The sequence below is a fragment of the Micrasema longulum genome, unplaced genomic scaffold, assembly GCF_059751315.1.
Source record: "Micrasema longulum isolate JH-2025_06_02 unplaced genomic scaffold, ASM5975131v1 h1tg001243l, whole genome shotgun sequence".
Lineage (NCBI taxonomy): Eukaryota > Metazoa > Arthropoda > Insecta > Trichoptera > Brachycentridae > Micrasema > Micrasema longulum.
Window position 1 is genome coordinate 66,622 of NW_028278430.1, and position 23,436 is coordinate 90,057.

A 23,436-nucleotide genomic window follows, 5' to 3' on the forward strand; every position below is an offset into this window, starting at 1 on the left:
TAGACTTCGTTATTTCTTTTTCTGAAATGTACTCCATCTCTGTTGTAATTTGATAGACATATATATGTATTTTTATAGATTAAAATAAAACACAGATTTCGGAACAAATTACATTCATTTATTATATATTAAAATTAGATAAACCTAGGAAATAATAGTTCTTTTACATGTTCTGATAATATTCTACCTACATTATAATATATTTTGGTGAGGCTGTAGATTTTGCCCCCTTTTCTCAGCTTATTTTATGAAAAAGTATCATTCTTAAAGTTGCTCAAGCAATTTTAGGTAACAAAGTAACTCATCCACTACCTATTTTTATAACTATCAAAAATAAAGTATTTTATTTGTGATAAAAACCTAAATTTTGGGTAAAAGGCCATGTCTTTTTTAGTAACTTGAAGATTTGAAACAGCATATTTGTAATATAATTGCTACTATTTTAACGTTACTGAATAGCCTGACTGAAATATGGATTTGTAAATGTAAATGATAGTGTACTAGTCCGCTACTACTAAAAAAGAAATGGAAATATTACAAAAGATTTATAATACATATAGAAAATAATGGTGATGAAACGGTGTATAAACTACGATTTTTGAAGTAATTAAGAATACCGAGTTTAAATTCATAGCTCCAAAAAAGCTGTATATAAATTTTGTCCCCAAAGATTGAATGATTAAACAAATTAATATAACTCAAAACCTTCAAGACAACAATGAGAACTTTTTGCGTGATTGTGTATTGATATAGAGTACTTCTGATAATTTCAACAAAATAATTCACGGTGACACTAGATTTTTATTTTTATAGGTAGGTTAGAATGATAAGGATTAAGGTAACTAATAAATGACAAATACTCAATTTTATAACAATCTTGTATGGGTAAATGAACTATGGGTATTCAACCATGTGGGCATTCAGCGTTTGATCTTTTTAAGTTTTTATATTACCGTCACAAAAAAGCGCCTATATTACTTTTATGTTACAAGCAGCAAAATCTACAGCCTTATCCATGTATAGTTTTCTATAATATCAATAAATAATCAAGTATTTGAGCTGGGCAACAAACAGTAATTCATATATTTCTCTTCCAGATATGCACATTTCAGATATATATTAATTAGAATATTTCAATGAATATCCATAAATTGATTAAATAGGGTAGAAGAATATGCTTTTTAATTTTGATTCACACATTTTTTTTACTTCCTCTGAAAAAAAAATTCAAAAATTAATATACACAATTTATTTTATTTTATTTGGGAATTTTACAGCTATTACATTAAAAAAATAAGTAGAAATATACTGCAAATATGTCTGCCTCGTGGTGCAGTGGTCAGCGCATTTGCCTACCATGCAAGAGGTCTCGGGTTCGATTCCTGACATGGTTGAGATGAAATATTTATTTAAAAGGGTGTTTTTACACTAGGATATTTCTTGGTCCCTGGACTGGCACTTGAAATGTAAGACTGAAAATTATCAAGATACGATGCGATTTGTATACCAATGCAGTGCTCTATGCACCATTAGGTGCGAAAAGGGAATGATGATGATGAAATATATTGACAATACTAGAGCCGATCAAAAAAATCCACTGTAAATCTAATAATACATAAAATATAAGAAAAGAGTTTACATAATTGTATGTGTGCGACGTTTGTATTCATGTGTGTGTATCTATATGAGGATGTAGAGGCGTGTGTGAATAAATCTGTGAGGGCACGTGTATGTGGGTGAGTAAGTTTAAAAAATACATACAAGCACATTGAGTTCTTCTGGATTATTGTACCATATGTAGTTCACATTTGCTGACATTTCAGATTGCATCACAGCTTCCATCATTGGGATCGATGTTACATTAGCAAATAACACATGGCACAATAATCCAGAAAAACTCAATGTGCAAAAAAAACGAATGATTGAGAAAATGTGAGAATTTTAGTCAATTTTATTTTTTTAAGTTTGTACTAAAACAGATGTTAAAATCTACATTGTGGTTTACCTCTTTTCATTAATAGCAGTATTTAATTATCTAAACAATATAAATAAAAAAAATGATAATGGAAACCCTTTTTCTACTCACCATTTATTCCCTTCAAATTAGCATTTTTACGTTGGACAATTACATAAAATTCTCTAAGGTTTGAAACCTTTCCTATCACCCAAAAGTCATTTGTTGTTTTTATTATTATTTCTCCATATTTTTCCAAACTGGAAACAAAGTTTAAATACATTTATTATGAAATTGTTAAATTACATGGCACAAAATGTTTATTAATATTTAAAAAATATTTTTACAATGTTAATAAATGTGGAGCATTCACATACCATTGTCTATCGGAGTTTATATCTGCTACAAGCTTCAGAACTTCAGGAGTAACAGCAATATTTCCTGTATGCCTATTATCTAGATGAACCTACAAGTTTTCAATAAATAAAATCATTACACAGATGCTTTCCATATTTTTACAGAATGAGAAAGACACGCAATGATAAAATCATACAAATTAATATTTGATAAATATGTCAAATACATTTCAAAAGTTGATATAATATGTAGATCATAATAATAAACAAGACGAAGCATTAGTGAAGAGTAAGCGAAATCTGTGTTTAAAGAGAGTTGGGTGGCGTTTAATACTCTCTACCTTCATACTTTGAACGTGTATTATTTTATTTTTACCCTAAAATGATAATATTTCATTTATAAATATCTTACCGTGCTTTTGTATGCTAAATTCAGCTGATTGAAGTACAAATATTTAGGGCCTGTCAAATTATTTTGATTCATTATTGGACTACTATTTTTATCGCATTGATCAGCGATTTCAGATGCTATTGAGGGAAGCTGAGATCCAACAAATGTGTCGATACGGCGCATTAGTTCTAAAGATAGTTTGACATCACCTGAAATGGGGCGAAAATACTTTTTTAAAAATTACCATTGTTAATCGTGTTACAATTAAACTGGAACAAATTTCAGTAAAACCTTAGTAAAACGGTGCTACTGTATTGTTTTAGCTTAAATGTATCTAGCTTTTTTTAAAAAGCAATAAGGATAATTTATTGATTAAGATACATGGAAAAATATTTTTCATAATTTCGAATCACAATTCACACTCCCCGTCTAGACAGCCACAACTCTTTAAGTGTGTCAAACTGAGAAAAACTAAATATTATTAAATATTTGTATATAACCACTTACGGACTTTTCTATTTCTACCGGTTTCGAGACGTACCCATCTCTTAGTCAGGACACCAATTAAACCAACATGCAAAACCCACTATACACCTTCACCACAGTTGTTGCACAAAAATATAACCAACACGAAATGCATTTTAATAAGCAAATGCACTGATTAGGACTAACATGCACTGATTAAATTATGAAAATATTATGTTGTTTAAGAATTAATGAAAAAAGTAGAGGGGATGGAGGGAGGGAGCTTAATAGGGTGACCATTACAGTGGAACATTGTATTAAGAAATGTTGGTTTGCTTGTTGGTTTAATTGGTGTCCTGACGAAGAGACGGGTACGTCTCGAAACCGGTAGACATAGAAAAGTTGGTAAGTGGTTATATTCAAATATTTAATAACATTGAGTAAAATGTTTGACCACAAAGTTAATGCTTTAAATATTAATAATATGAGAAAAACTACTTTGAAGATTTTTAAATTTGCAAGTCTTGACCATAGATCAATATTATTACTATTATTATTATTATTCATTATAGGCAGGCAGCCTTTGCTGCATCAGCTCCTATATCTCGTGTAATCAATATAATTATATTGCAATATGTACTGAATAACTTTTTTTTAATATCTTAAATTGTTAATTTTGACACTTGATAAATATGTTTTGACTTTAAGTAAATACCCTGTTAACGTGCCATTATGCAATCATATGTGGTTTTGATGAACTTTTTAGTTATGGCAGTTTGGCACGGTGTACTACATTACAAATTCTATTTAATGTCAACTTAACTCACTTACTTAACTCTTACTTAACTCAAAACACAGTTTTTTTTTTACTTATAATATGGCACCCTTGACTAGAGGACTGCGGATTCATTGATGATAAATTAATACAAAAAATTATCAGTTCATATTGTTATAAAGTTCATCAAATAAATATTTGAGTTCTTATTATTTACCCAAATATTTCAATATTCAGACCATTTTCTAAAACTTTTTCAGGAAAAATGGGAATCGAGTTGTGGTAGAATGGAATTTGAACTTTGGACTTTTGACCCGGTTCAAACCTTAAAGTATTTTTTTTCCCTATAAGCTGTGTTAATTGTATTCATTCAATTTATGGACAATGTTGTCCGCCTCGTGGTGTAATGGTCAGCGCATTTGCCTACCATGCACCATGCAAGAGGTCTCGGGTTCGATTCCCAACAGGGTTAATATGAAATACTTATTTAATAGGGTGTTTTCACACTAAAATATTTCATAGTCCCTGGACTGGTCCCCGAAGCGTAAGACTGATCATCTTACCTTCATGTTACAAAATATGATCAAGATATGCCGCGATTGATGTACCAATGCAGTGCCCTATTCACCATTAGGTGCGGATAGGGAATGATGATGATGAGGATATCTATTTATTTATTTAATTTATTGTTTTTACAATGCACATAAGTTCTTTGTTTCAGGTCCCGATTAGCTAAGAATTTCCTGTGTTTAGGCAGGACCTTTTTTGTTGCACATATTTTTTCATTGGATGATGCTAAAATAATAGAACACCAATAACAATAAAAATAGAGGCAGAAATATAAATATAAATTTTGAAATATTTAAAAAAAATACATAATACAGATAGAAACAGTTAAAACAGTATGTCAAAGAAACAATTTACGGGATATTAAAAGGTCTACATATTATTGAATAATAAATAAATAGTGGTGAGAATTTATTTATTTATTTTATTTTTTAAATTTATTTTATAAATAAGTATACATATTTAATAGCAGGGAATCTATATGAATCAAGTGAATTAGAACATGAATACGGAGTGTACTCTGGTTAGGATAGTCTCCATCTAACATGGCTCAGCCTGTTCTAAGATGGATCATTGAACTTCAAGAATCATTGAAGTTTTTTATAGGTATGTTCTAAAATGACAGTTTTTATAAATAAAACTTTGTTATTTTTTAGACGGTAGATAAAATCCTTATTATTGGTCAGCAGAATTTTGTAAAAAACAAAATGAATAGTAAATTTCTTTAAAAAAAATTATACAATAAATAAAAAAGAGATAAAAATCATTTATAAAAATTACGAACCTTGGATGAAAAAGCACATAGTCGCTGACAACGCTCTGTAGACAACTAAGTAATAGATTTCAAGTCGAGTTTCATAATTTAAATGGACTTTAGTAACCCTATCAAGGTCGGAAGGTTCTCTGAAGCCCCCGGGAGGACTGACGTAGCAGCCATAGTGCTGAGCAGTTATATGAGGACCACCCTGTAACTCTTGTTCTACATGCGCCGGTAACAGAGTTTCTACGAGGTATTTGTATATGATTTGCATATCAGTTGGAGTTATTCCATTCCTAAAAAATAATTGCAAACAAATTTGGTTATGTGCAATTATTTTTAATAATTTGATGGCCTTGCGCTGTAATAGTCAGCGTGTTAGGCTACCATGCAAGAGGTCTCGGGTTCGATTCCTTTCCGATTTAATTTGCATCTTTGTCAAGTTGGCTACACATCCCTTCGTAATTTTTACCTTTCCACCGTCGACATGGCAAGTTATCTACATAAATAAAAGTTTAACTTAATTATCCTATTCAATATCTACAATATATGAAACAATCAACCATTCATAAGGAGAGATTGAGAACTTATGAGATGAACTTTGATCACATTAATTTTTGTATAATAAATATCAAACATAATTTAAAGTGTAAAAAAATTGTATTCATTTTCACATGCACTACATACGAGTATTATAAAGATTGTCAGTCACACTCACTATAATTTTTACAACTTAATAAAATTATTATCAATTTGCCACACAATATTATTTTCAATTCACTTACCAAATAAGTTGATCATTGTACAGAAATGCGGTTTGTTTGATTTCAGGAAAATTAGCTTCAATAAGATTAACAAAACATTGAACTCTGAAGAAAGAGAGACTATCTAATGGAAGGTATTGCACACCTTGAAATACATCGAGAACATCACAGTGGGGCAGATTGAGTTGAAGTAAATACTAAAAAAAATATATGAATAATTGTTAATTGACAGTTTTACTACATTTTGTTAAAATACTAATAAAGAAAACTTAATATTTACTTACAGGGTGAAAAAAGTTTTCCAACTTTAACCGTAGTAAATCATTTGACATGTCAGAAAAACTTCCCATGAATAGGCGAAATAATCTGTGTGCTGCTGATAAAACAGATTGTAATACTTTAGTTTGAACCTGAAATTCAGAGGCAATTTTTTTTTTTTTAATACAAGTGACTTTTTTAAAACTAAATAAAATATAATTTTATATTTTCAAACTAAATATAATTTCATTTTATATTTTGGAAACAAAATATTATATGGTTATGCATAGCAGAATAAAAGCTAATGGATGCAAGTAAAAGCTTTCTCCAATGTGATTCTTTTGCAAAATATTATTATTTACTATAGCTGTGAATAAAATACTTGAAATGTAACAAAAAAGAAACTTCTGATTCCTTCAAAAGATCTTTTACTGTATGAAGTCAATTTTTTTTCAAGTCAAGTTGCCAAGTCATTTTATGAAATATAATCCCATTGATGGGAATTGTGGGCTTTTGCAATGTAATGTATTTATTTAGATAGTTGTACAAATAAAATTTGAACACCTAGTTATACCTTAACAATACACACACAAAAATAATTTTAAAATGAATGTTTAAAACAAACCTGTTCTCCGTGGTATTCAAAGTAGTGACTGCCATCTGGTGATGTTTTTTGTACATAAGGAACATTCACCGTCTAAAAAAATAATTGAGATGCATTTTTAAAAAAGCTGGTAAGTACTTAAATGTATACAACCAGTATATTCGTACAAAAAATTATAACCTGCCCATACTCAAATCAATTTTAAAATCAGAATTGGTGTCAGCATTCAAAATTATACACATACTGGATTTGTTATATTGCTTCTCAATGATTGAAGGCATAATGTTTATATTTTCCAATTGGCACATAAACTAATTTGTTAATGAATTTTAGTTAATTTCTATGGATAGGTATGAGAAAGTTTATGCTGTCAAAGAGTGAGCAAATTTTCTTCATAGATGAAGATAAAAAAATATTTGAAAGATAATTTACACAGTAAAAAATTTATAGTTATCAAATTTATCTTATTTTTGTAGCTAAATGTGTATTTAAATTAAATTCCATGACATAAAAAGAATAAAATAAAAGTTGCTTAACTTACCATAACCATCCAATAATCTTTTTCTGGTTGAAAGAATATTTCTTTAGTTTTTTGTGTGTGTAAAGCTTCACAATCATCAGCAGAAAATGTTCTAGAGAAAGATGAGAAAAAATTAAGTAAAATGATCTACGTAGTATCTCTGTCGCATTTGCATTGAGACCGAGTCAAAATGTAATAAAAAATTGAAAGCTTAAGAAATTACACCATTTCCCATCACAATAGATTTACACAGTTTGCAGTGACATCGGGAGCGTATGAGGTATTGATCCCCACCCTCAAACAATAAATAATCTCAAACGTTAAAAAATATCAACTGATAAATAGTTTTTTCATTGAAATCTACATGATCATATAAGTTTAGTATTGGGTCAAAGTTTGTCAATCTATAGAATTCAATAAATCTTTTCATGAAAAAAAATTAACTCAATAAGCAAAAAATTATGATAGCAACAGTAGTTTTTTTTTCATGCGACGTCAGATCCATTTTTAACAGATCGTCGCATTGGAGAAACAAGGTTCTATCAAATAAGATGTTTTTTTACATTTAACTTTTATTATATTTAGATTTAAATATAGGTTCTATCTGCATTTTAAAGAAAAACAAATTCAATCCTTAATTATTATTAAGTTTATTAAGACAATATTAAAAAAAATATATTAGATAAAATAATGTCTTCATTTCAAACTTTCATGCCTCAAAAAAATTATGAATCTACATATAACCTCGTTTCCCCAATGTGACTATGTATATAAAATAAGCATATTTTTAATCATCTGAAAGGAGACATTTTAAGCCCTATGGTATGAGCGATGCATGACCGATTTGGAAGAAGCGCAATTGGAGGGGATGACGGATGATGCCAACGGCAAGTCGTTTCATATGTGCTCGTTTTTAAAACTGGAAGTTATTTGATAATTACTAAGAACTTACAGTGAGTAAGTAGTAAGTTTAGCAGAAAGGAAATTTCACATAATTTATATAAAAATTCAACTTCTAGGGATTTTTATTTGCTTAAGTGGTTAACTATTAGCTGGTTCAATGTAATACATTTAAATGATGCGCTTTGTTTACATCTCTGAATTGACTCATTAACCCTTAACCACTGATGTGTCATTTTGTAACACTACTACTGACGTACAAATGACATTCGTCTGTTTTGTTAAAGACCTCTGGGACATCAAATATGATTGTTGTGTTTATTGTTTTCAACATACTTAATTTCAAATATAAGCCAAAACGATCAATAAAACAATAATCATATTTACAGAAAAATATTTATTTATCAATTAACTTCGGATGTTGCAAAATAAACACAAACAAAAAACAATTTCTAGGCCGTACCACATTTGTACGTCAGTAAAAAAAATTAATGTCTAACATAAATGCAAAAAAAACTACTTGATTTTACCAAAGTACTTTATAACTTACATCATGAATTTGATTATGGCTTCACATAAACCAACAGTCATCTTTTTTGTTTCCATGTTAGTATCATGTGGGTAGTAGTACAATATTCGTTCATGTTCCTATAAATAAGCACAATTCATAAAATTGGTAATTAAATTTATCCGTGGAAGTTCAAAATAGATTATATTAGGGTATTATCCTTGGCTCTACCCGACCGAGTTTCCAGGGTATGCTTGGCTACAACAGTTTAGAGACTAGAAGGAATGTGTATTTGACTACACATTTTTATCGATTGTTCCGCAGTGTGATCGATAATTCTGAGATTATGATGAGCATTGGTTTGTATGTTCCTGATAATTACCTAAGACAGCGTCAGCAGAGATTGTTTCATATTCCGATATTCAGGACTAACCTGCCTATGGTTATGCCTGTTGGAAGGGCTACCGCTATGCTAAACAACATCGCTCTGGATATTAATCTGTTCCATGTATACGAAGGGGTTTTCCGGAGCAGGATTCTCCTACTGCTTTGCCATGAGTCTCTTTCGTGTATTTTTTTTATTTTTTATAATATGTACGTATTGAATATAAGTTTGTAATGTATTTATTTTAATTTTATTTATTTATTCATTCAAAATTACAAAATTAAATATTTATGAACTTATTAAGGCTTTTTAGGCTATGCCCGTGTCAAGCCACAATAAAAATACATAGTAAAATTAATTAGATCAAATTATAATGACATAGAATCACAATCTAGAAAAAAAGGTAAATGTAATAAATAATCAAATTTCAAAGAATACAATGAAAAAAGATAATCAGAAATAATTTTTAAAATATAAATTATACAAATTAAGAATCACACATAATCAAATATACAAAATAGTGGTATCATTAAAATCAACAAAATAATAGTAAAATATAGAGGTATTAAAAAAAAAAACAAAAATATGTTATATTTAAAATAAATTAATTGAATTGAATTGAATATATTAAATTAAAACGTTTGTGGTCATTTTTTTCTTATAGAATCCACTCATAAGGACACATATCATAAACTTCTTTTTTTTAGTAAGTAGTTGATTGTTTGAAAATCTTATTTGACTAAATTAAAATTCTAATTTATTTATTTTACCAAAATAATATTACAAATGACAAAACATTTAAGCTGTATATTGAGACAACATAGCAAACCAGGAACCCTTATTCGTCATTATTAAGGTGTAATACTCTCCAATCGGGAGATTATTTGCCTCGTAAACGTAGTTTCACTGATGTGAAAGATGTCGATCTCCAAAGTGATAATGTTCAGCTGCCTGAGTGCTCTTCCAATTGGCATAACCTGAAGCAGGTTGGTTCTGGAAACCGGGAGGTAAAACAGTCTGTGCCGACGCTGTCGGAGATAACTACTATTTAAAATGGCCGAGTTCTCAATAAAATATAAAGGCGTCTTTTCAGTGCCAATGTCTTTTGAATTGATGTGAAACATCAATCCACTAAGCTTTGTTACTACAAACAAGTTTCATGGTTTTCTGATATAATGCCTACCATTCTAATGATTCGAAAACTCATATTTAAGCCAAATGCATACATTTGTTATTTTTACTTTGATTTGTAGTGTAATTATATCTCACACGAAGATAGTTTAATTCAGAAAAAATACATTTTGAATCGTTCCTACTCATTTGTTATGATAATTTGGGATTTACATGTTTTGTTCGGATCCAAAACTGTAAATTAATTAAATAATAAAAAAATATATTCAGTATGAGATGCTAACTGAAGACAAATTCTTAAAACCTATGCATTATTTTTTATTAGAGAAATAAAATAATTACCTGTCCTTCTTCTGGACCTAACGTAGAATTAAATATAAAAAATCTTTTCAATTCACAATCGCTTTTTAGCATCTTGACATTAATTTCTCAGGGAGATATTAAATGGTATAGTTATTACACTCCGCGCTGGTAGATTATCGTTATTTGACAATTACGTATGAAATGCATATAAGTTATTAGCAATCATAATTATAGAATCTTAAATTTTTATTTACTTTCAGATAAAACATGGCAGATTTTTGACGGATAAAATAATGACAAATGACTTCATAATGTTACCAGTTACCGTACACACTCAACTTTGTTTTTTTATTGAAAATAAAATCGGGGTTAGTATATAAACGCCCTTTTGAACCAGAAAGTTATCAGATAATGCATTATTAAATCTGATTGCAGCAGAACTCTTTGTGTTCAGGCTATTTCCACTCCACTTGACACAATCCATAATCTTACTTTTGTCTATAAAGCAAAGTATAACAGGTGTATTGAACTTTACTTTTCTCTATTATCTGCCAGATATTTGAAATCTATTTCTCGACCCTCAGACTCTTACAAAACCAGTATTCACTAATGGTATCTGCCAGTCTAGATAATGTTTCAGCTCCTTATTCAGAATATGCATGACCACTTTATTAGCATGTGATACAAGAGCAATCATTCTGTATTTATCATATTTGGCGGATGATCTCTTTGTATGCAGGGGAACAAAAACAGACTCTATCCAATCTTTTACTCAGATCACAGATTCTCCCCACCAAGTAACAAAACTTGCATAAAATGTAAATGCCTTCTTCGCCAATACATGAAAGGACAGTGAAAGCATCCACCCCTTTCCCGAAACTGTTCATAAAAACTTGAGTCTTTCTTCAGTTTCGCATATCAATATCAATTTTTTTTTAAACTAATTAAGCGAAAATTTAATATTTTTTTACAATCAAACCGCGAAAATAACAAAACAAATAAACTTTAAAAACTTTCATCGTACCCCTCACTGCAGTATTGTCAGTTTGTGATCAATCAAATACACATGGTCAGCACAATCACCTTTTTCTAATTTCCCAGTATGACAGTGGAGGAATACAGTTAGTTCCAAATTGAGACCGCGGCCGCACGCTCCAGATCCCGCATCGAAAGGAAAAAGAACGTAGTAATACAAACAAATCAATCAACAACACGAAACCCAAATACATATAGGAAACATTATAATAATTTGCCCTTTACAATATGCACTCAATCAACAGAAGAAAAACAATACGTATCTGTAACAAATCACAGAGGAACATCAAATTATCAAGACACTACCGGCAAAACCCTAACACAGATCCTAACATGATCCATATCGAACTCAGGCGGAATTACTTTTCGTCATAGTACTGAATTCCTCGCAAAAACCATTTTTCTAATACCAACAGTAGAAACAATCCTATGCAAAGACCTTAATCGTCCTAACAATCTCTCAGACTTTAAAGCAAACGAAACGGGTCGTAGAGCATGGTCGGCGCGTGGTTCTCTTGAGTTAGTCTACTATTTAGATTTGTAATTTACCATTTCCCTTCTATGGGACAAGAATGAAAGGACAGATGCATCAATTCCATCTTTACTATAAGCTTTATTTATTTTTAAGTGTTTAGTAGCATGTTCAGCATCGGATATTAATATTTCCGGCTCCAGCTTAAAACCTTTTGTTGAGATCAAAATTTGTATTTATATCTGCGCTACTATATGAGTCAGAACAATATTCTTTCCAGCGATTAAGTGCCTCGATGAGTTCATTTATAGGGTCTTCATTTTTCTCTTCTATGAAATATGAATTTGGCTTGTAGTCGTGAGTTGGTTCTTTGATTTTTCTGAATAAGTCCCTAATCTCATTTCTATACGCATGATTCTCAATGTTGTTGCAAATACTATTTATGAAGTTATTTTTATCTTGTCTACAGCTCTTTTGGATCTCCCTACACAGTGTGTTAATTCCATGTTGTTTCATATTCTTAAGATTATCTATTGATTGCCATGTATGGTCAGTAATCCATATTTTTCTATATGAAAGCTGTTGTATCTCCGATTGTGTGTTTTCCAATGTTACCTACTTAATGAAGATGAGCAACTAAATCTTGAAAAAAAAAGTTGTAAACATGGGCAGAATACGAGAAGATCAGAATGACGTCATCAACAATTTTACATATTTAACATTTCAATTTATTCTGCAATGTTTCAGGGTCTTCAATAGTAAAATTATTCAAGAAATTATGATCTACCAATATTTTGTTTTTAAATAGATTCAAGGCAGTTTCGTTTCATTTGCGAGCTTAAAATAAATTTATTTTGATTATAATAATAAAAATACATATATAGTTTTATTCCACTTTTATTTATAATTTTTAAGAGTGACCGGGTTTCGACGTGACCGACATCGTCAAACTGGTGGAAGATTAAATAAATTTCTATGTTATGTACAAGTTCAAGTAGGGGTCGATACATACTTTTATTATTATAATTAAAACGCAGTTCCACCAAGAAATGTCAGTATTAAAACTCAATCTATATTTATTTTGGTTGATTTAAATTTAAGATTAAAATTAGCAACAAGCAGTTGATAACCTGTACCGCGTTCAGCACCAGGATATGTTTTAACATCAGTTATTAAAGACTTCCAAGACGATAGAGTCAATCTGATTTTTGTAGCAACCACTGGGAGAAATCCACGTGTATAACCTTCTAATAAGTTGCTCGAAACATGTGTTGGTGATTTTCAGTTGATCGTCAAAGCAAAAACCTATTCAATTTTCACCACGACCATTCCTTCGGCCAATTCCATATTTTCCTGCTATGTCTCCCACATGGTTATCATTAGCCGTGTCTCCTACTTTAGCATTAAAGTCACCAATAATTACAACGATTTCCTTGCTTGGTACCATACTCACGGTTCCTTCTAGTTTGTTATAAAAGTTTGACGCGTCTTCGTCAGATGATGGTGCATAAATTTGAATGACATTTAATTTACATTGCTTTGAATTTATTTTGAGACACAGGATTCTGTCATAACTTGTATAAAGCCGGTAACGCTCTTTTATACTTCAGGAGTAACAATAATTGCAACACCTTTTCCATCGAACATCTGACATAAGGCGGCCTCTGTGATGTAGTGGTTAAGACGCTTGACTCACACACGGAAGGTTCTGGGTTTGATCCCGGTGAGAATACAAAAAAAAAAAGATTTTTCTCAAGCCTGGATATTCTGCGCTGTAATTCACCACTGTAATTGGGCCTCCTGGCCTGTTGTGGTGCAAATAAAAAAAAAGTATTTGTGCAAATACGCTAATACTGTATATTTGTTTACAGGAAACAAATACTTACGGTAGTAACACTTTATATAAATTAAAGCCAGTTAAATACTATTTTATGTCACATATTTTATTAATAAGAACCTTTACACGAAAGCACTAATACATCAAATAAATCTTATTGTCTAAATAATCTGTATCAATACACCAAAGTGTCTATAAAATTATTAATATAAATCTCACTTTGATTTACATTATATTATAATGAAAATTTTGAAGGGATCTATTTATTATCTGACTAATTCCCAACATATACTCGTTCAAAAAATAAATTACATCGCATAAATCTAGCACACATATCTCTAACCATATTCACTGTATTATCTCACTACTATGTTAACTAGTAAGCGAGTAAGTGAAATGTATTCCCATTACTGAAAATGCAAGTTTCTGTACATTCAAAGATTTGTCAACACTTTTTCACAGTGAACATTATTATAATTCAATACACAATATTCTTAACTGTCAATTTATTATGATTCCGTTTACATATTACAAAGTTGCAAATATTACTATTTAAAAATAATAATGTACTTATTTTACCTATGAAATACAATAATTTAAATATACATTCATACTTTAATATATATAAAAAGCCGAGAATATAACTAGATTATAATATTAACACGAATGCCCGCTTCAACGGCATATTGTCAATTAAATATAAAATCGATTTTAATTATATTATATCGTTAATTTATATCTAACTATGTATTAACAAAATGTACAAGATATTCCAAGTTGGTCAGATGAATTGTGACCGCAGTTGGATTCTGCTAAATATGCTTTCATGTTAATAAGTACAAAATAGAACAAAATGATTTGATTAACACATACTCATATTTTTTATTAGGCTTGAATAAGGAAGGAGTTTAGTAAATAATAGTAAAAAATAGAGATGTTATTCTGGCTTAAAAATATTACAGTACTTGTGCCTCTATTTTTTTAGATTTCATGTGCACATAATAAAAAATACATATTATGTGATTGTTTTAAAATAGTAGCATTTATTTTATACAAATGGATAATAATAATAATAATTCGGAATTGATATAAGAAGCAAACCTAGCAATTTTCATAGAAAAAAACAACCCTTAGATAATATGATAGTTTTTCAAATAAATATAATTTTGAAGTTATTTCTAAAATACAAATGATTAATTAATAGAGAAAACAATAATTTGCTGTTTCCTGCATTTGTCTTTAATACTTACAGTATGTACAATATTGTTTCTGTATAGTAAAAATTTATCTAGAGTGGCTGGTAGTAAAATCTCACATTTCGGTTGAAAAAATTGCAGAGAAAGATAATTTTACAGAGCGTTCACAACCAATGCCCAGAGAAAATTGTCATTTTCCGAATTAAAACAAAACGGAAAAAAATATCAATGTGTAATCAATATAGTAGCAGTATAGTAATGAGAATATAATTTTTAAAAATACAGTTTGTCATTACAATGTGTGATTATTTATGAATTCCAGGAAAAAATCGAATTTTGATAATATACCAAAAAATGAAATAAATTAACTTCATAAAAATGTTGAGAAAACAAGAGATGACTGCTTAATATAAAAATAACAAATAAGCAAAATACTTGTCATTTAATGCAAATTTGGGTCAAGAGTTTTACGTGCATTTTTACTTTCCTTGTTTGATTTAATATTATATATGCAATGGTCTTCGATAAATTGCGGTGCCAGATAAATAGAAAGAAAATTTCATGAAGATAAATGAAATAGAAATTTTAAAAAATGTCCATATTATGACGAGGAAGTATACTTGAAACTGTAAAATGTTTTCTTGGACATAAAAAAAGTTTATAAACATAAACCTATTTAACCATCACTCACAAATTGCCAGTAAAAAAAGAACACCTTTTAAAAAAAATCAAGAGATGTTATAGAATTACTGGGCAGTAAATTAACTTGACGATTTTTAACAACTTTATGTACAAAAATATTTAAGAGATAGGTGTAAAATATAAAGCATAACAAAATATGGGTGCTACATCATTGAATAAAATATGGTAATTGTCAGTACATTAATGGTAAATTATATAAAATATTCCATTCAAAATGCTTAACTGGAAATGGCAGGTTAATATAAGACAAACAGAATAATTCATTTTACAATACTAATATTATGCTGTAATAAAGTTTAAAATAGTATATTTTAGTAAAATTCTTAAAATAATTAAAATAGACATATTTTTCATAATCCACAAATAAGTTCGACATAAACAGAAAATTTGGCAACAGAATATGATTTATTTGCATGTATTTTATACAATCTATAATAATATAATATAATTTTGATTAATCAGCATAATTAAAAGATAAATCATTTTCTGAATACAATATATTCACTGCAAAGCGCATTAAAAATCTTTAAAAATGTACATTATAAAATAACATAAACACAGCAGACATGTATGAAAACATACGCAGCAAAAAATTGTGTAGTCCAAGGTACATTAAGTATTATTATAAAACTTTTACAGATTAATAATAATTATTTATCAGGCAATGTGATAATTTAGCATTTATTTGTCTAATGAATTATTCATAAATAATAGTTTCCACATATGCATACAAGTATAGCTTATCTTAAAAACAATAAAACTCAAAATATTTCCTGAAATTTAAATTTTACAATATGGTAAATTGTTTCAGACAGAAGTTAACCACCTTTTCTATAAACATCTTAATTATCGAAAATTTATAAATTAAAATCAGAGAAATGTAAAAAATATCTCCAATTTTATTAAATTGAATGAGGAAGTTCAGTGCTATGGGAAATAAATAGATATAAAAATATTATCTCGCATGTGGTAAAAATTAGAGCAATTAATCGTAGTTTCTTTAAAATGTATAAAAAAAATCAACTATTTTGCAACATTATAGGTTAGGTTGTTGTCAGAACTTGCTACCGATTACCGGGGTAACCATGTTTAGAATGTTTCGACGTTTAGCGGGTACAAATAATTTGTACGGGATTCAACTTTTAAATGTCAGAAATATTCATCGACCTGAAATCGTGACGCCGTGGGCGGTGTAATTTCAAAGTTTTAGAAAGGATTTTGAAAATTACTAAACTTCAACTTACAATCAGCAATGATAACATGATACATATTTTTTTTTTGTTGCTTAGTTTGGTAGTCTATTAACAAATAAAATTTTAAAAACTCTGAACTTCCTCATTGCAGTACTATATATATACTTTTATTGGTAATGTATTCGCTAGTTATTTAACGCTAATTTCCGGCAGTTCTAAGATAAACAATATTCATTACAAAAGTCTATTGGCAATCGATAAATGAGAAATAAAGATAATATACCTTTATCCAAACATTTGGTTATAAAAATGAGTCAAAAATGATTGGTGTAAAGATGATCACAATAATTGCGGGATATGCACTAAGGTCGGGAGGCACGGGCCGCCTCCTCCAGGGCGCGCACCTTGAGTTCGCGCTCGCGCTGCTGGTGACGCAGGTAGTCCTCGGGAGGGTGGTGCGCCGCGTGGTGGCGCTCCAGCAGCAGGTGGCGCTGCAACTGGTCGTGCGCCGCCGCCTGCTGCGCCAGCTGCTCCGCGTACGGCCGCGCCAGCAGCTCCGGGTGCGCCAGGCGCCGCTCCCAGCTCTCCTGCTGCGCCGCCGCCTGCGCCGCCTGTCCCGGGTGCAGGTGCAGGTGTGTGTGCGAGTGCGCGTGCGTGTGCGCGTGCGTGTGCGCGTGGTACTCGGGGCTGATGCCTGCCATCTGCAGGCGCACCATGGGGTCCGTGGCCAGCGCCAGGCGCTCGGCCGCCTCCAGGTGGTGCGGGTGGTGGTGAGGGGGCGGCGCGCCAGGCGGCGGCGCGGGCTGCGGGATGCCGAGCCGCTCCAGCCGCTCGCGCTCCAGCGGCGACAGCCCCGCCTGCCCGGGTCCGAATAGCCCGTACTGGTGCAGCGGCAGCCCGCCCGGTGGTGGCACCCCGTATCTGCGGTGCATCTCCAGCCAATGCGGATCCATGCGAGCCCCCACGTTGGTGTTCTTCATGAGTTCCTCCTTGAGCCTGTCATTGAGTTCTCGCTCCCTCAGCTCCCTGATCTCGCGGTCTCGCTTTTCCCTTTCCAGGTGCTCCAGCTCCATCCGCTCCCTGGCGGCTCCGGAGCCGTACATGGAGCTGAGTTGGTACTGGAGCATGGGCTCCATGCAGTGGCGCGGGATATTGCCAGGACTGAAGCCCGCATGAGGTCGTGCGTACTCGGACAGTTGGCGCAGGGCGGGCGTATCGGGGTAACCCTGCCGGGGGAAGCGATCGTACGGGGACGGCACACTCTCCAGTTGACCCCTGGAAGGGGGTTTTGTATCAGGTTTTTCGGGAGTTGAAATTTTTCTGGCGTGTGCCTGTTGAGCTATTTTTTCCCTCTCTTCTCTATCCCTTTCTGCTTGCTTACGTAGTCTTTCTTCTCTTTTCCGTGCCAATTTTGAGTCAGGAACGGGCTTAAATATCAAGTCAGTTCGAGTGCACGAGTTATAATCTCCTCTGTTCCAGTGGCGCAAAAAGATAGCTGATTGAGATCTGTGACATTCCGTGTCTTCCACCTTGGGTTCGGGAGATGGGCCGTGAGGGATGTGAGCGGGGCTCGGGATTTCCTCTTCCTCCGGAGGTTGGGTTGGAGTCTCCAGTTTGAGTATGGGAGTGTCCAGAGGATCATCCTGCAGCGGACGACTCTGGCGATGTAAAGAGTGCCCGATGCCGAGAGAATGCGGAGAACCCGGCTTGGGTAAGGGCTGGAGACCGGCGGCAGCTTGTGCGTGCATTCGTAAATTTTCTAAAGAACTCGACCCGCCTGATGGTGGCATTCCCAAAGCCATGTGATGTCCCAAGGTCGGTGGTTGAATCATCAAATGGTGTGAATTTCCAGTATTTCCGGGTAACAGTTTTGGATGATGTCTCACTAACATTTGATCAGCAGGAGATAATCTTTCATGATGATGAGAGTGATGGTGCGAATGGTGATGAGCGTGAGCATTAGCCATATTAATGCTTGAAGAAGTACTCGTAGTTTGCGATAGGCTTGCAGACATATGCCCATGAGGAGAACTGGTGTGAATACTCGGTTTTTGTTGGGTATTAATTTTATGCTGTATTGACTGCGAAGAGCTACTCGATGTAGAGTGAGAAATGGAAAGAGTATGATTTGCCCCACCTTGGTTGGGCTGTTTCTCTGTACTGGCATGGACGGAGCTATGGTGGCTAGTAGAATGATGATGCGTCATTAACGTCTCGTGCATTTGATGGCGTTCTGTAGAATTAATAGGATTTCGAAGGTCTTCTGTAGTTTCAGAAATTTCTCTCAAGGATCTAGTTGTGACGGAGGAACTAGAACTGTGGTGAGAAGACATCATCGTTGTAGACTCTATAGCCGACGGTTTACTGAGAGCCATCGGGGATTCGTGTCTTCCTGGAGTACTCACAGGTGGATTGTGCATCGGGGGAATGGGGTGGGGCTGTGGTAGCCCGTACGGGTAAGGGTAGGGCATGGCGTACCCTGGATGTGGGTGGGGGTAGTAGGGATGCATGCCGTGCGCTGAAGCCACGGCAGCAAATAGGGGATGGTGCAACAGGGGGTGGTGAGGGTGGTGGAGAGGTGTGGAGAACGGGTGAGGGTGGGGGTGTGGGCCCTGTTGGGACGAGTGCATCACAGGGCCGGGAATGGTGGTGGGTAAAGAGAGAGGTGTAGGATTCATCAAATTTAATGCAGAATGAGATACGGGGGGTTGCTGCATTGAAGACGGAGAGATTTGTCGAGATTGCTGAGGACTCGTTAAGTGCCTAGAGAATGGCGGAGTCGTGGATAGTGAATTGGAATTAGCGTGTAAGCCGGGAAGCTGCATTTTTATAGGAGTAGGTGTATGAGGACTTTTTATAGGCACAGGAGCAATAGGAGCATCCATATTACCCTGGTTAGATACATTTTGATGCATGTAATCTGGCTCTTTCTTTATATTATCTATTCTGGGCCCTAAGAATGTTCCGGCATTATTGCTATGTGGTCTACTTGGAGGTCTTATTCCACTAGTTTCACCAGGAGTATTTTCTTGATTAAGAGATAATGCAGTTGCAGGACCAGAATATCCAGGCACTTTAACATCTTTCAGAGATTGTAATGGATCCGCTAAATTGGTATTGGATTCGGGTGATGTTTGGGATGCAATTGGTTCTGGAACCTCGAGTTTGATTTTTAAGTCCTGCGGAATTAACATATCCGAAGAGTTAGCGTGAGGTAGACTGGGTGAAGACCTTAACGGAGGCATATTATTATGGGAGGGTCCCATCGGTTGACCTAAAGAACCAGGATGTTTATCCATAACATGCCCGGGTGGTGCTTGGTGTCCATATGGATGTACTGGGCCAGGAATATATCCATAAGGCGGAGCACCCATTGCGGCTAGAGGCCCCTGTTGCATAAGTCCAGACAGAGAGGATTGACATATAGACATTGGTGGCAAGTGCTGAGGGTGTCCAGCAGATGAAGATCCTTCCATGGCAAGCGGATGTCTAAGGTGAGATGCTTCCACTCGAGGTGGCACGCCTCTAGAACTCGGTCCAACAACATCAATTTTCTTTCCACTCTGAACCATATCAGTTGGTTTTGACTCTATTGGATCCAAATCTTTGATACTATTAGGATCAGTTTCTTGACACAAGTTAGGTGAAGATGTCTCTGGGTTACAATTCCTGATACTGAGACCAGGATGAGTAGGAATCGGTACTTGTGCGGGAGGAGGGGTTCTTAATTGTACATTTGGACTAGGTATCCTACCATTGCTTGTATCACCAATTCCACTACTAATTGTGGCAGTATACACTGTCTCGGACTGTGGTGGACCTTTCAAGTCTGATGTATCATCTCTGGGCTCCAGTTTGATGACAGTACTCATGGTATGAGGAATCATCTGTTTATTCTGATCGTTATTTAGGAGTAATCCTGTAGGCCCATATACGTAAGGGTTTAATCCACTCGGGTAATCTTTACCAGGTTTAATCATGTTTTCTTTACCGTAATGTTGGTTTATGTTATTATCAATTTTAATATTGGCTTTAGGATTAAAGAGACTAACGTCTGAGTGGAAATTTGGTGCTAATTCCATCATGCTTGGTTTGTCATTAGTGGGTTGAGGATGATAAATTTGAGCTAAAGGATCATGACTATAATCTTCTTTAGGTATTGCGCAATTTGTTTCATCACCATCTATTTCCTCTTTAATCTTCAGTTTCTCTAATGAATCTGTATTTAACGGTGTTACTTTAGGAATCACAAGTTCAATTTTAGTATCGATAACTTTTAAGGTTTCCGAGCTTGCGAAACTATTTTCTTTTACATCCAATATTTCATCAGATAGAGGGTCTACTCTAGTTTCATCTAACGGAGATTTAACTTCTTTTTCAAACAAAAATTCGTGTCTCGAAGAACTATCTACATCAGTGTGATTTAAGAACTCCAATTTAGAATCGTCAATTTTAGGTAATCTGTTTTCTACAATCTCCGATTTTTCACTATTGTCCACTTTCTCTTGAACATCAACACTTTCTGGGATAACCACTTTTCCTAAAGCAAACTCGGATACATCCGGCTCTAAATCATTGTTGTCTCCATCGTCAACTACTGAACCACTGTCATTTGTTAAACTTTCCGTTGGACTCTCCGATCGGTCTGCGCCTCCTTTCTTCTTAAATATGTTGACATCATTATCCACATGAATGTCCATATCAACATCATCCGGTATTCGCTTTTTAACTTTACTAACATCCACTTTTCCATTGGTAGTACATTTCTTTTTATCTTTATCCGTAGAAGAAGCATTAGACGACTTATCGGCATTGACTGGGGTTTTGGGGGTCTTGACTTTACTTTTAACGTTATCGTCTTGGTCACTTCCGTCACGGGTACGCTTGGAGTTGGGAGTTGTCTGTTCCTTGGCTTTATTCCTCGTTCTCATTCTAGCTGGGGAGCCATCGGGGCTGTCTGGGGTCACTCGCGATTCTGACTTGTTCAAGTCTCCTGCATCACGAGAGTCACTGTCATCTTCGGAGTTGTCATCTTCGGTGACTGAGCTGGTCTCCCCGAGTTCTTTCTGGGGGGTGGGAGAGGGGCGTGAGTCCTGCGGTGGAGCCTCTGGGAGCTCCCTGGCGCCCCCGCGGGCGGCTCGTGTGTTTCTTATCCGGCGTAGAGAACCGCCACCTTGCCTTCTTCTTCGGTGTGGACGGTTATTGCTCGCCCCGGGAGTTTTCTTCCAAAGATAATAAAACTCCACCAATTCGGAAGTTTCTTTGTGAGGGAGAAGATCTTTCCTAATTCTAAAGAAGTTCTTCCCAAACTGCCGAATGCCCTTGACGAACCTTTTCGTTTCTTCTTCCGACCACTTCTTGTAGAGGCCTTTGGGCACGGGACATTTGACAAGGGCTTGCAGAGCGCGGGTGGGGTTGTAGCCGGAGTCGTGCAGAATGTCCATGGCGTTAATGGTGGTATCGTCGCGACTGGCGGCCACGCAGCCGTCGTCCGGAGAGCCACCGTCGCACATGCCCGCGAAGGCCGCCATGGATCGCGCCGCCCGCAGATACATGACGAGGTCGACGTCGCACGTCTGCGAGGGCATCCAGCGCAACTCTTCGCCCCCGGGACTGACCTCGTCGGCACTGGCCACCCTCATGTCCGGTAGACGGGCGTATATGTCTTTAGGGGGTTGATTGGGCCCGCTCACGCGGACCTCACCTTGATTCTGTGCCATCGCGGCGTCCGGCGCTACATATGAAATATGATGAGTTTGAAACGTTTAAATTAACACTGTCAATGTTCAGTGCGAATGTTTATTAGTACATAACTCGTAAGTCACCGTTTTGTAAGAATTTTGTCATTTTTGACCACTGAAATAAAATGTAAATGCCAAACTACAGATTTATCAATGGCCACCCCTACACCGCAACTTAATGATTCGATCATTGTTAAAAACTATTCTTAAACTTAACTCGAAGCATAGGTCACCTTAAAATTAATCTCAATAAACGGAGTAAATAAAACATTAGATATGTTTTGAGTATTTCAATATAAACTTTGCGAAATGGACTCCGACAGCCTTTTGTTTAGCTTGATTGAGTTACTATATCAAAGACAATTTGTATATTATTGTGCAAAATCATAAACAATAAATTCTCGAGATATCTAAAACATGAAATAGACATTCACCTACATTCATGGTACCTAATTATGAAAAGCCAGACAAAAAATTATTTAAATAGAGAATACTGGATACGATATAAAAAACGAATAAAAAAACGTCATTATTAGTTATAAAACTAGAAAATAAACTTGTTTTATATAAATGCACTTTGTACAAATATTTGTCCTCGTTGTGTAAATATCTCAATTTTCTG

The 23,436-nt window shown here is 34.2% G+C and overlaps 2 protein-coding genes across 2 annotated transcripts; both read right to left on the bottom strand.

Moving 5' to 3' along the window:
• Nucleotides 1-96: 96 nt before the first annotated feature.
• On the bottom strand, nt 97-10,946 carry Ccz1 (vacuolar fusion protein CCZ1). The gene is made up of 11 exons (XM_088234463.1): nt 10,678-10,946; nt 8,862-8,959; nt 7,433-7,523; nt 6,913-6,984; nt 6,314-6,439; nt 6,051-6,226; nt 5,293-5,561; nt 2,723-2,910; nt 2,332-2,420; nt 2,087-2,214; nt 97-1,214 (listed from the first exon to the last, which is right to left on the bottom strand). The coding sequence occupies exons 1-11, from the start codon at nt 10,747-10,749 to the stop codon at nt 1,156-1,158; spliced, it is 1,368 nt and encodes a 455-aa protein (XP_088090589.1). The 5' UTR covers nt 10,750-10,946; the 3' UTR covers nt 97-1,155.
• Nucleotides 10,947-14,078: 3,132 nt separating this feature from the next.
• Nucleotides 14,079-23,157, bottom strand: Gug (arginine-glutamic acid dipeptide repeats grunge). Its single transcript, XM_088234459.1, has one exon. The coding sequence runs from the start codon at nt 22,791-22,793 to the stop codon at nt 17,436-17,438; it is 5,358 nt and encodes a 1,785-aa protein (XP_088090585.1). The 5' UTR covers nt 22,794-23,157; the 3' UTR covers nt 14,079-17,435.
• Nucleotides 23,158-23,436: the final 279 nt, after the last annotated feature.

Excerpts from the sequence above, each read along its gene's own strand:
- Gug (XM_088234459.1), bottom strand. The coding sequence starts at position 22,793 with ATGGCACAGAATCAAGGTGAGGTCCGCGTGAGCGGGCCCAATCAACCC.
- Ccz1 (XM_088234463.1), bottom strand. The coding sequence starts at position 10,749 with ATGCTAAAAAGCGATTGTGAATTGAAAAGATTTTTTATATTTAATTCT. Across the intron at positions 7,524-8,861 it reads GCCATAATCAAATTCATGAT|AACATTTTCTGCTGATGATT; the intron begins GTAAGTTATAAA and ends ATCTTTCTCTAG. Across the intron at positions 6,985-7,432 it reads AAGATTATTGGATGGTTATG|ACGGTGAATGTTCCTTATGT; the intron begins GTAAGTTAAGCA and ends TTATTTTTTTAG.